The sequence below is a fragment of the Paroedura picta genome, chromosome 1 (assembly GCF_049243985.1).
Source record: "Paroedura picta isolate Pp20150507F chromosome 1, Ppicta_v3.0, whole genome shotgun sequence".
In the NCBI taxonomy this organism is placed as follows: Eukaryota; Metazoa; Chordata; class Lepidosauria; order Squamata; family Gekkonidae; genus Paroedura; species Paroedura picta.
The window spans coordinates 112,095,749-112,109,308 of NC_135369.1; the positions used below are offsets into that span (position 1 = coordinate 112,095,749).

Consider the following 13,560-nt stretch of genomic DNA (forward strand, 5'->3'; position numbering starts at 1 on the left):
TCCTTTGTAAGAAGAGCGCATTTGTTATTTTCAACTACTTATGGCTGGGAAAACAGAGAGTTGGGGCATTATCACCATGGCACAATTAGCTTGAGACTTGGAGGTTTTATACAAGGCAGTCAGCACTCACTGCTGCAATTTTCATGTCATTTGTTTGAAAAACATGCACATCTGTCCTCCTGAAAAATCCCCTATGGGGTAGAAGGAGCCAAGGGAAGGGGCATTGTGTGAAGGAAACCACTTTTACTTTGTGAAAAGATTATAAGGGATGATGAGAAATGTAGAGTTTTCAGTCCAAAGGTAAGAATTTTTTTATTGTCAGTCTGCGTAGGAGTAGGAAATTTTTTTAATGCTTTGGCCAGTTGGAACTGTCATGCTTGTCTACTGCTTGACCACCATTTTAGGAATCAGTAGAGAGAAATGCAGCTGCATAGAGAGTCATCTACTTTGAAAATAATGGCCCTGAACTTCTGAACTACATAGATTTAAATCCCAACTAGTAATATTCTACCTAAAAATAAACTATCACAATTCCCTCCCCTGAAGTCCAGATTTGAAAGTATAACAAAATTGTTTGTGAAGCATATCCATAATCCCTATTATTTCCTTCCCCTTGCCTACCCAGCCCCATTGAGTACAGAATGTGAGCTGTCTGTGATTCCTGGCAATAACCCATGCTGATTGCAAGAGCTTCCATTTCTTACGGTGTGCTGTCTCTGCTCAGATTTTTTTCCTAATACAGAAACATGTGGTATTTCTCTTGACAGATGTTTTTCCATCTGTTACCTTGACAGTTGTCACTTTTATGTTCCCTTCTGTAATTATTCAAAAAAGTCTTGTCTCCAGTGTTATCAGTGACATCCATTAACTGTCTGTATTTAATTCTAACCCAATTTTAAATCCTACTTTTATTTCAAATGCTTTGATTTTATATGATACATGCTACTGATTGTTCATGTTGTCTGTTTTTATGGTTGTTATGGCCTATGGCTTCAACATTAAACCTATACTACTGCATAATACAGAAACAAATCCAATATGTTTTGATTCTGTCTTTTTCTAGGAGCTTTGGACAGCATGTATAGCTCCCACTTCCCATTAAAATCAGAGTCCAGTAGCACATTTAAGACCAACAAAGATTTATTCAGGGTGTGAGCTTGCACTTGAAAGCTCATACCCTGAATAAATCTTTGTTGGCCTTAAAGGTGCTACTGGACCCTGATTTTATTGTGCTACCCATTTGAATCTATCCCACTTCTCATTTTATCCTCACAACAAACCTGAGAGAATCGGCTGTGAAAGAGTAATTGGCCCAAAGGTATTCAGTGAATTATATGGCATAGTCAATATTAGACGTGGGTCCCATACCCCCTAGTTATATATGATTGCTGGGAGTTCAATCCCAGCAGCCGGCTCAAGGCTGACTCAGCCTTCCATCCTTCCGAGGTCGGTAAAATGAGTACCCAGCTTGCTGGGGGGTAAACGGTAATGACTGGGGAAGGCACTGGCAAACCACCCTGTATTGAGTCTGCCATGAAAACGCTGGAGGGCGTCACCCCAAGGGTCAGACATGACCCGGTGCTTGCACAGGGGATACCTTTACCTTTTTATGTACACAATACTATCTTTGCTCTCTAAAAGCATTTTAAATATAGGTAGTAGTAAAGTATTAGGGATTATTCTATTAGGATAGAGATACCAATAAAAATTTGGTGTGTCTTTTCTAGAGACATTTATGAAATATAACAAACTGGGAATTCAGAGGATGTTTTGCACATATTGTTATAATGTTATACTGATATAACAGTATTCACTTGCTGATTTTAATCTACCCTGTTGACAGTGGTGGTGGGGATAAATGTTGTGGGGAAAATGGCAGCCATCTGGACAGGACTGAGAAAACTTTTCCCACCCGTGCAGCAACCATTTAGACTTCGCTAACATCTTTTCCAAAACCTCCAAGTAAAGCAGGTTTGAGAAAGATCAGGGGAAGCTCAAGGAACACTTGGGAGGTGCATGAGTGCACCTTGGTAACATGTACCATAAAGCTTGAGGGAAGTGGGGAAAAATAGCATTTATCTTGGGAGAAACAAATGTGTGAGAACCCTTTAAATGCATTTCAACTGTGGTTATCCAGCAATACTGGAAAAGCCCAAATATTTTCAGGGTTTATTTTTTAGCTTGGCCATTTCAAATAGCTGAAAATAGCACAAAAATAATCTGTCTGAATTATCAGTATTTTTCTGGCTCACATTAACTGAATGCACACTTCAATCTAGGGCATAATGACCATGCCAGCTTACCTGGGCATCACATAAGGACTGGACATATTAACTATTTTGACATCTTTTGATGCTTAAATAAAGTTACAATCTATTTATCCTCAATGATATTTTGTCTGCCTCTTTTTTACCTAATCAATATTGCTGAATTTCCCTAATCCATATTGTTGAATTTCTCTAATCCATATTGCTAGCTAATATTCTTCAGGGTATGAGTTATAAGGCCAGCCCTATACTTAAGATAACAGGTTCAGGAGTCAATGTGGCAATCTTTTTAAAAGAATGGATAAAGGAAATGGTGGAACCTTTTAGGTTATCTAGTCTATTTTTAATTTCTTGGATGATGTGTAACAGCCAGAGTCTAAAAATGTGAAGTGTTATTTCTGGCACCTACTAGTTATTCTGTATTTGCATTAGCTGAAGGGAAATAAAACCACTTCTCTTGTGACACTCCAAGTCCTCTTACTTGCATAGCTGCCATAATCCAGCACTCTTGTGAAGATCAAATGATAGCAGCCTTCAAGAAACCTACACAGCTGTCATTTCATCAAACTTACTATTGCAGGAGAAGAAAATGATTGGCAGGAAATGCAACAAGAAACCTGAGGCTACTTCCTACTGGGTCTATGTAAATATATCAGGTCTTGTTAGCTATCCATGTAGATTAGACTTTTTAAAAAAAAGCTGACACATAGCTCATTCAGTAAAATGACATCTCTTTAATATACAACTTGGTGAGAGATAATGAGGTGCTCCCTCTTCATTTAAACACCTTTGAAAATTTGGAGGAAAAAAATTCTGATCTCTCTGTATTCTGAAGGACACAAGAATACTGATTTCAACACCCTAGAAATTGTGGACTGGATACTTGATATTTAATATTTCTAAAAATATTCAAAATATATATTGCAGATGTTAGTGCAGCTGGCTAACCTTTACAAGTGACTGTTTCTGTGAGTCATCGACAAAATCAAGCAGTGCAATACTAGAGAAGACTCACAGGAGATTGCTTCCATCCTTGGAAGCTGTTATTTTTCTAACCATTGTGGATAAGTAGCAATCTTTTGGAAAAATCTTATGATATTTTGTTGACAGACTTAAGCCACTAAAGTGAGAAGGCATTTCGGAGGTCTAGCCACTTCCTGTAATATTTACAATGGGTCTAACACCCAAATATTCAAAATATAAACAAAATTACACTACCATAAACAGGTCACATTTTGTATTGTTTGTGTTAATTACTTTGTACTTTATGGTAATGCAAGAGATGTTGTTTAATGTTATGCTAGTAGACTGGAAAAAAGAAATTAATGACTGTACAGTTGAAATGAGTTGGCAGAAACGAAATATAAACATTACCTGTCGCAGGTCCAATGTGATGGTCACATAATGATATTCCATCCCATTTTGAATGCTAGGACTTTGCCACCAGGTATTCTTGCCATCAATTGCATTTGTTATTGGATGCCGCACTGTTGGTTCAAAAGAAACATATCAAATCATCAGCAGTTAGCAAGACTCACGTTCCACACGTTTATTTCATTTAGCCTATGATGAGTACAATGCCTTAAATTAAAATATTTTCATCTCCTTGTCATCTCATCTCATACTATATAATGTTAAATGACCCTCAAAAGCTTCATTATGAAATGTATTTTGAAGACTTGTTTAGATCCCCAGTACATAGATTTCAGACAAGAGTTTAAAACAAACTGCAACTAAAGCAAAATAACAATCCATTGTTCTTTACACATTCCCCATCAAATACAGCTAATCATGGACTGCCTAAAACATCACAGGGACCGTTTATTCACTGGGAACTTCACTGCCCCAGCTCCCATGCAGGAGCACAAATCGGGGGCGGATGAGGTGCACAAGGCCAAATACTCCCCCATGTGGGTGCAAGAAGAGGTGGGGCAACCTGCCATGACTAAAACTCCAGCCTGCAGCCCGGCATGAAACCTCCAGTGCGTAAACGGTCAGGCTGACATCTCTTCTATGCCCAGCATAGTACTCAGGTTAAAGGCCACTTATGATAGCCACCAGAGATGTCCATGAACCAGCTCATGAACTAACGTTTGTGATGAATTTTGGCTAGTTCATGGTTCACGAAGTAAACTTTGTTGCTGTTCAACTGGCAGATTGTAGCCACTCAATCTAAATCTTTACCAAACGTCAAAGTAACATAATTTGAAGGGCATGTAGAGGAGCATCTGGGAGAAGTCCCCTGCAACTTTAATGTCTCTAGCTTGCACAGGATCTATTCTATACATTCTTGACATTCCTGAACCTGTCCCTGCCAAAATGACCACCCATCTTTTCCCAAGAAAGCACTTTCTTGGGGTCCCATTCTTTCAGAGACCATACTCAGACCCCATAAATCCAATCCTTATAAAACCTGGATGGCAGGTAGAGGAGAATCAGTCAGAGATCCCCTGTGAGGTTGGTATCTCTAGCATGCTAGGGGGCCATCCTACCATATCAGAAACCTCACAATCTGATCCAGTTCCTCCTGCAACTAAAAGTTCATGACGGATTATGGTTCGTAAACCAGGTATGCCACAAGCCACAAACTGAACGGAACTGCATTTTCCCAGTTCATGGCCATCCCAGATAGCAACACCCCAAGCACTGCTATGAAGACCATTATCATCATTAACTTTAATGATATTTGGGGAGACCATGTATAATGAACCAAAATGCATAGGACCAGTACATATTGATTTACACCCTATTAAGCAATTGTGACAGGTAAGAAAACATGAACTGAAGAATATTTATATCAAAACAGGCACTGTCTTTTAAACTGTATGACCAATTTTGTTAGTGTACTAACTGCTAAAAACAATTTGTCATGTTAAGAAGGGGAAACAATGAAATGTACTGAAGCAGATACAAAGAAACCCAGGGGAAGATATTCTGAGCACTTCTGATACTAGTTACTTTAAAAGGCCCAACTGTGCCTTTTTGAAAGGGAAAGCTGATATTATAGGATAACTACATTCATATTGTAATGTGAATAGAATCTAGAAGGATGCACTTCCATTTGTGGTTTGCAAAAACCAAACACTGAGTACGGACTCAAGGCAACTTTTTTTCCTCAAATGAATACCCCTTTTCCCTCAAATGAATGCATTTTGTGATGTGTTAAAATATCTCAAGTATCCTCATTCAGTTTAAAGTTCATTCAGTTGGGACCCTAATTACAGTCCTGAAAATAAGATCACAATTATTAGTGTGCCTGCCTGCCTTTGCATTCTTATGTATAGCCTGGCAACTAGCAAGATGAGATAAGGGACCGGGACACAGAAGTCGCCATCAGTGGTAGTGTGACATCAATTCTGGGGAAGTGAATCTCTAGGAATTGCTGGTAATTCCTAGTGAGGGGTGATATCACTTTTGGGTTTTCCTCAAGTGATATCATGCTATTGGTCCAATATCCATATTTTTCTACCGCTGCCATTTGCAGTGGCAGTGAGCTGGTAAGCTGAAGTTGGGTACATAAGGGGGGGGGGACTTCATCTTCAGTATATCAGGGTATAGCCAGCCATTCTACTAATCAAAGTTTAGTTTAAGTTGGAGAAAGGCTCTATAGGCTGGATAACCCCTTCCAATGTTGCTGAGCATATCGGCTGGATCCACTGTTCTGTATTTCATAAGAAAATGTTGATATCTGTTTTTAAGATATTATGCACCTAGAACTGTTATGAAGCAGAAGATATGCAGATTTTCTGAACTGCTTGGAGGACATTCATACTGTTTCCAAGACCATGAGTTCAGAATATACAAATGTTCAGTTTATATTAGAATGCATTTTGTGGAACTAAATGGGAAGAACAAAAATGGCAATAATTGGTTGAGAAACAATAGCCTTAAACCCAACTGGGAGAATTCTCAGCACCAACCAGAAACTGGGTAATGTGCATGCACATCCATCAAGAGCATCGCTTCTTGGCCTTTTGGCTGAGATCAAGTGAAGAGCATCTGCATACAGGGTCCTAAGCTACATAGATGCAGGCATCCTGCTGGGACATCAATGCGGCCACAGCCCACTTGTACACACAGAGCTCAATGCAACAAGACCCAGTTTGTGCATATCATTTGCCACTCAATTTCCACCAAGCTTTGGATATAACACATTATTTGGAATTTGGTTACCTTAAACCACCTGATATTTAAATCTGCTATCCAGATTGCTGATCTTTAATTTCATGGTTATGTATCACGTCAGCAGCTCACTAAAGGCAAAGAATCCTGCCTCATTACTGAAAACTCAAATGTCTCTGGGCACATTTTAAAGCACAATTAAAGCCTTTGTAGGAGGAAGGGAAAGTATCAGTCTTAAAACTGAGAATGCCATAAACTGTATGTAAATATCAAATGATTCAGCAGCACTATGAAGCTTCGACAACGGCATGTTATCAAATTAGGAAGAGAATTGAGTTATTATTGGAATCAGCTTCCTATTTTAAAAAAGATACAAGGAGCGGAGGAAAAGAAACTCTTTGGTCTGGGTACTGTCTGATCTTTTACTATGTCTGATCTTTTTTCTGCAATCAGCTTAAAAGTATCCTAGAAAAAAATCAGCTGAAAATCAAACCCAGATCTCCAAGGTGATAGTGATAGAAGCTGTCTAATTGGAAATGTTGCTATCTGTCTCCTCAAGTCAAATTGATATGGGGGTTACTCATGAAAAGTAGGGATGAGAGATGAATATCCAATTAACTGCAATTCCATTATGGAAATTTAATCTTAATTAATTTGAAGTCACTAATTAATTGCTGGAATGTATTCCCTATTTTTTTAATGGGAAAGAAAAAAAATGTATTTTATGGCAGTAAAAGGAAAGAACTGCAGACTTAATACAAGGACCAGCCTCAGTGATTAATGCCAAGGGAGTTTTTACACATGCAACCCATCAAAGTATAGTCTTTAATTTGTTCTCACATACGATTAACCAAGGAGTGTGTGTTCTTTTCCTTCTAAAGTAATTGGGGAGGAGGGGTGCACCAGATTCACAAATTCCAAGGGGACCATTTAAAGTCTGGTTACATTACATGGCCCTCTTATTAAATGGCCATCACTGGATAAATAAAGAAGTTCATGGTGCTAAATGAACATTTTGCAACCTTAAAATGTGGTGAGTTTGTAATGAAAGACTGAATTTTAAATGGCTTGTTGCACCATAGATTAACAACACAAACAGCATTGCAGTGTGTAGTACCTTTTAAATTGTGAAGGGAAGAAGAGTTAAGTAACAATTATTTGGAGTATTGATAATCTTAAAAATAAGCAAGTGATTACTTCACTGATTTGGAGCTTCCAAAAATGATATGGCTCTCTAGATGATGTTTTGTAAATAATTTTAAGAGTTGTAGAATTTTTCACAGCTTAAATTAACAGGAAGCACCTCCTCCTACCTTTTTCGTGAGGTGGCTGCTTTGTATAGAAACCTAGCTACTGTTTTTAGAAAGATGTAGGAGGCCAATTTGGTAGAGCAGAAGGTGGATCTTATGAAATACCTGCTCCTCTAATGAATCAAGCACTGCTAATTTTGTCAGAGAAATTCTGAAAATAGCTAAGCAAATGTTCAGATGCGTATAAAGTCTGTTAGTTGGGGGATAAAAGCCAGCCCAATTAAGTAAAGTCCATAGGTGTGCAGAGGGCTGATTCCCTGAATGAGCACTTCAAGATCTGGACCCCCCTGAACTGACTGCCTGCCCTGCCTGCCCAACAACCTGAAGGGGACCTGTGGTGCACATGTATCAAGCATATAAATCTCCTCCACATATAAATCTGTGGGGGAGCAGGACTAAATTCAGTGTCTAAATATTGTTATTTTACTTTATTACCACTAATTAACTGCTTGCAAAATTAATTCCTCACAAAAGAAGAGCACTGATTACCAGGAGATTCAGGGACAGGCTCAATTCTGAAGGGGCAGGCTCTATTCTCTTCTTTGCTATTTCTTCACATCGAGAACATTAATGTCAGCAGTATGCACAGATTATCTGCTCCAGAATTAATATGAGGAAGAATTATGTTTTTTTGTCCTTCCAGTACTGCAGAAACTTCATGTATCTTCTGGAGTTTCCTTATCTTTTCTCCAATTTTCCTCAAATCTGCCTTGCTACAGTGTTTTGGGAAAGATCATGGTAAAACTTCAGTGGGTCCTGTGTGGTTTGAAAATTCAGATTTTCCCAGCTACCCAGCAGCAGCTTTTCCTGATCCTGTCTCTGCTTCCCACTGTTACCAGGATTTTTTTTTTAAATTGATACTAGAATATGGTTACATTAATATACCATTTTAACCTCTAGGTTTTTTTCCCCTTTGTAGTAAAACAAATGTATACCTTTGCAACAGAAGGGACTAGATTCTTTAAAAAAAAAAGGGAATTTACAGAACGTAGTATACCTATGGTTTAAGTGGCATATCATGATAACAATATTTATTTGCCAATTAAAAAAAACCCCTGAAAAGGCCATGGTGAAGGAGGGATAACCGCTGCTGAGAGGCTAGGGGAAGGAAACTTCAGGGAAACCTGCCATGCAGAACCCCCACTGGAATTCTGCTTTACCTGCAGCCATACCATGAATAGGAAATCACACAAGCACCTTCCCATGTTGAAACCACTTACATGTTTTAACTATCCAATTCACATTTTCCTGGAAAAGCAAGACATTTTTAGGTAATCGCTGTATGTCCAACCAGCCACCCAGTCCTAGATTTATGACACCCTCAAATTCAACACTGGCAGTCAATTTGTAAGTTACAATGTTGTAATAAGTGGTTACCTGATTTGTGAAAACTGGCTAGAAATAAATTATTCCACTCCATTCCTTTGTGGTATCCCGCCCCCATTTAATTGGAGTTACTCTAAGAATGTGATCAGACGGGAATTCTGAGTATGCTTAAGAAACCAGTACTTAATTCTTATGTGCTGGGGCTGAAAAACTAAAACCTACCTAAAGATCATGTCATCTCTCCTGAATACCCTGCAGTTTGAGTTAATATAATGTGCAGAAAATTCATACTGGGGAGGAGAGAGGGCCTGCCCTCTGAATATGGTTATGGGGGTCTACTGGGACTTTATTATTAGAGACTTAATTTTGTATAGTACTGCTCCATGATTGGGACCTGGTATAGAGTTAAGGTCATATATGACAAGTTCTGAAAAAACTGAGGTGTAGATATTATCCAGATGTTGTGGCCTATATCTATATGGAGTGAAGAGGATTCCATTTGCAAGTCATTTGAATGAGAAAATGGATAATCCTGTATCAGTTTCTTAACAAATTCCCTGCCTGGGTATAAGCCACATTAAGTTCAGGAAGATTCTGAGTATACCTGTATAAGACTGTCCTATAAGTACCTTATTGTAAACAGAAGGTAAAACTCCTGACACAAAATAATACAGTTTGTTTGACAATGTCTTTTTTTCCCATTTCAATCTTGGTTCAGAAGTATCCATAAAAGATTTGATTATTGTCCCTCTTCCCACTCAAGGAAGTAAGTTAACAGGATGAATAAATTTTTTGCACATACAGTTTGGAATCCTACTGTGTTGGTCACAAATCCGACACTGAGGGTTTTTCACAGGTTGTCCAGGTACATGTTCCACTAACTTGCAGTACATTTCAGGACCTCTTTGACCACAGGTAGCATTTGTTGTGATGAGTGCATTAGAAGCCAAGTTTAGCACTGCTGGAAATAAACCTGCAAAGAAAAACAGTGAGATTCATATATCATAGTGGAGTTAAAAAGAACTGAAAAAAATATAACTTGAATCATCATATTGATTAAACCACATGCTTGCTGTGAAAAATTTGCTGCAGTTACTTTGGCTTTAGTGGGTTGATCCCCAGTAGAATAGTTAGATTTAAGTCCAGTGGTAACTTAGATATCAACAAGAGTTTCATGGTATAAACTTTTGAGACTCGATGTTCCCTTTACCAGGAAAAAAAAACTTAGTGTCGGAAAAATGGGTTTAGAACCATTTTTTAAAACCCTAAACAGCATGAAAAATGGCAAAGCGTCCTGCATCCAGAATCAATACAGAGATCTATACTTAGAGGGTTAGAGATATGTGGATCCAGGGGGGGGGGAAAGGGAAAATTCAGGGGGAAAGTTCTCCATCATATTCCCCCAAGGACTGCATCCAGAATCAGTACAGAAATCTATACCTGTTGAGAGTTAGAGATATGAAGATCCAGAAAAAAATGGGAAAATTCAGGGGGACAGTTCTGTAACATTTTGCCCCAAGGACTTTTTTTTTTATCACTCAAATTATTTCGTTTAAAAATTCTACATTTTTCATTTACTGTTTAATTTCTACCCCAAGCCAAATTCCAATGTCCTGTAAAACAAATAATTCTTGTGATAGCAGGTGCTTGCATTTGACAATAATAAAACACACTTTCACATGATGCAGAATTTCACAAAAATGTGCCCTAAATTTCTAACAAAAAACATCTAATATTACTAAACCCTAATATTATTTGTAGAGCCTCTTGTGGCGGAGAGTGGTAAGCAGCAGAAATGCTGTCTGAAGCTGTCTGCCCATGAGGCTGGGAGTTCAATCCCAGCTGCCGGCTCAAGGGTGACTCATCCTTCCATCCTTCCGAGGTCGGTAAAATGAGTACCCAGCTTGCTGGGAGGTAAACAGTAATGACTGGGGAAGGCACTGGCAAACCACCCCGTATTGAGTCTCCCATGAAAATGCTAGAGGGCGTCACCCCAAGGGTCGCACATGACTCGGTGCTTGCACAGGGGATACCTTTACCTTTAATATTATTTGTATCCAAATGAGTAGCCATGTTGGTCTGAAGTAGCACAATAAAATCAGAGTCCAGTAGCATCTTTAAGACCAACAAAGATTTATTCAAGGCCTGAGCTTTCAAGTGCAAGCACCCTTCGTCAGACTATGATCTTCTTACATGACAGGGAATATATTGGTCTTAAAGGTGCTACTGGACTCTGATTTTATTATTTGTATCCATAATATTTTTTCTATCTAGAAGAAGAAGAAGAAGAGTTGGTTCTTATATACCACTTTTCTCTACCCGAAGGAGGCTCAAAGCGGCTTACAGTTGCCTTCCCTTTCCTCTCGCCACAACAGACACCCTATGAGGTGGGTGATGCTGAGGGAGCCCTTATATCACTGCCTGGTCAGAACAGCTTTATCAGTGCTGTGGCCAGACCAAGGTCACCCAGCTGGCTGCATGTGGGGGAGTGCAGAATCGAACCTGGCTTGCCAGATTAGAAGTCCGCATTCCTAACCACTATACCAAACTGGCTCTCTATAGAGCAGAATTTTCTGTGCAAACCAACAGTTTAATGTTCAACTTGTGTTGTCATGGGCTGCCTGCCCATCCTTTGAGAGGATAAGATGCTTGTCTGGTTTATCTGGCCTATATTGCTTGAATAGAGAATGACCTCTGAACTAAATCAACTGCTGATCTATGGGAAGGTCCATTCCTTATGCATATTTCTTTGTAACTGTTCAATAAGCAAAGTTAAGATGTCATGGAAGGCAACTTGTTTATTTATAGATCTAGTTTCTTATGTGCTTCTTACTACGCTCTCTATAATGCCATGAGATGTTCCCAGGCCCAAAGTTACTCTGAGGGAGGGACACTATTATATTGGAATTTAGGTCTCTGTGAGAGCTGCAGTGGAATCTTCTGCTTTATCATACTCACACACCAATAATCAAGTTTCCAGTTCCACCTCTTAATGAACATGAATACTCAGTTCAACAAGTGCTAAGGATGGGTTTCAAAACCTAATGAATTTATGAAAAATCTTTTCTTTCTCCTTGTTGGAATAATGCAGTGTTGTTTGGCTGATTCCTTTTGATCTGCCATCTCTGTTCTCTTGCCTGTCCCTGCAATTAACCTGTGTGCTGTATAATTACTGACCCTTTTGGTCATGGTACAGTTGTTTTCTGACATTCAAAGTTAGTGACTCCAGTGCTGTCTTTAAAAGACATGTTAAACATATTGCCTAAGCAAGGCACCCAATTAGCAGCTAACTTGTCCAATTTGTACAACCAGTCAATCAATACCTAGGACTTTATTGAATTTGCTCCTTGCCACATCTTTATAGATTACAGCCCCTTTGTTTTGTATTTTAAATTCTACATTGTTACACCTGTTGTATTTTTTGTTCAAAACCATTTTAAAAAGTACTAATTTTTGCAGCGAGGTTTGCACAGTATAAAGTGCTGAAAGTGCAAATCATTAGTGGCTTTTGTACCTCCAGATTAATTTATAGTTTTTTATGTCTGAGGCTATGTGGCCACTTAAAAGGCCTGCTTTTAAGTGCAACATATAGCTTCCTCTAATGGAAACATGGACCCATTATGCACGGGGGTTTTAGCGCACATTCGGGGTGGAATGGCGGCGACTAAAATCACTGATAACGCACGGAGCCGGCTGCAACCGGCCGCAGCTTCGGTGCATGCCGCCGAAAAAGCCGCGTCAGTGAAACGCGGAAGAAAGCGCAGCTTCCGGGTGACCGGGGCGCAACCAGAAGCGGCGCCCGGATCGCCGCGTGCATAATCGATTACTCTAGGTTTTGCCGCCGTCGCGCCCCGCCCCGTACATAACTGGTGTGCGTCGCGTCTTCCCCCTCCGCGTTTTCCATGTGACCCCAAATCGCCATTTCGGCGGCCGTGCATAATGGGCCAAGGAATTAAAAGACAACATTAGGACACGGGAAAATATTTGGAGAATATGGTTTGGAAAAGTAAATTATTGAGATATAGAATGTTATTTATTAGATTAGATTTTTAGTCGCCAGTCAATCCAAAAGGTCTTCTGGTGACTCACAATATTAAAACCATATAAATAAGTAGAAAACTATATAAAAGTACATAGCAAATATAAAGTTTTAATGTTAAAACTATTAAAATAAGTGGCTAGCACCATACCACTAACAAAAGCTACCTGAATTTATGGATTATACTCCAAAAGCCAGCCAAAACAATTTAGCTTTGCATGCCCTGTGGAAACTAAACAAGTCTGACAGCGTACAGGTGCGATCATAGAGTGCATTCCACAAGATAGGGGCCACAGTTGAGAAGGTCCTTCCCTTAATGACAGCTAAACAAGCCACCCTGGGGCCAGGATCTTGTTTAGAGGATGATCTAAGGGAACACAGGGGTGAGTTAATGGGAGAGGTGGTCCTGTAGATATGAGGACCCTAAATCATTAAGGGATTTAAAGACCAACACTTTGAATTGGATCTGGAGACTAATTTGTAGCTAGTGTAACTG

At 39.3% G+C, this 13,560-nt stretch overlaps 1 protein-coding gene across 7 annotated transcripts in view; it reads right to left on the reverse strand.

Annotated features, from left to right (window-relative positions):
• Positions 1 to 13,560, reverse strand: part of LAMA2 (laminin subunit alpha 2) — a 606,483-nt gene that overhangs the window by 435,363 nt on the left and 157,560 nt on the right. For all 7 annotated transcript variants that reach the window (XM_077353378.1, XM_077353349.1, XM_077353372.1 and 4 more), the window contains exons 2-3: positions 9,828 to 9,998; positions 3,642 to 3,754 (exon numbers count right to left, since the gene is read on the reverse strand). In XM_077353378.1, the coding sequence (XP_077209493.1) occupies positions 3,642 to 3,754; positions 9,828 to 9,998 (284 nt within the window). The remainder of the gene's footprint in view (positions 1 to 3,641; positions 3,755 to 9,827; positions 9,999 to 13,560) is intronic.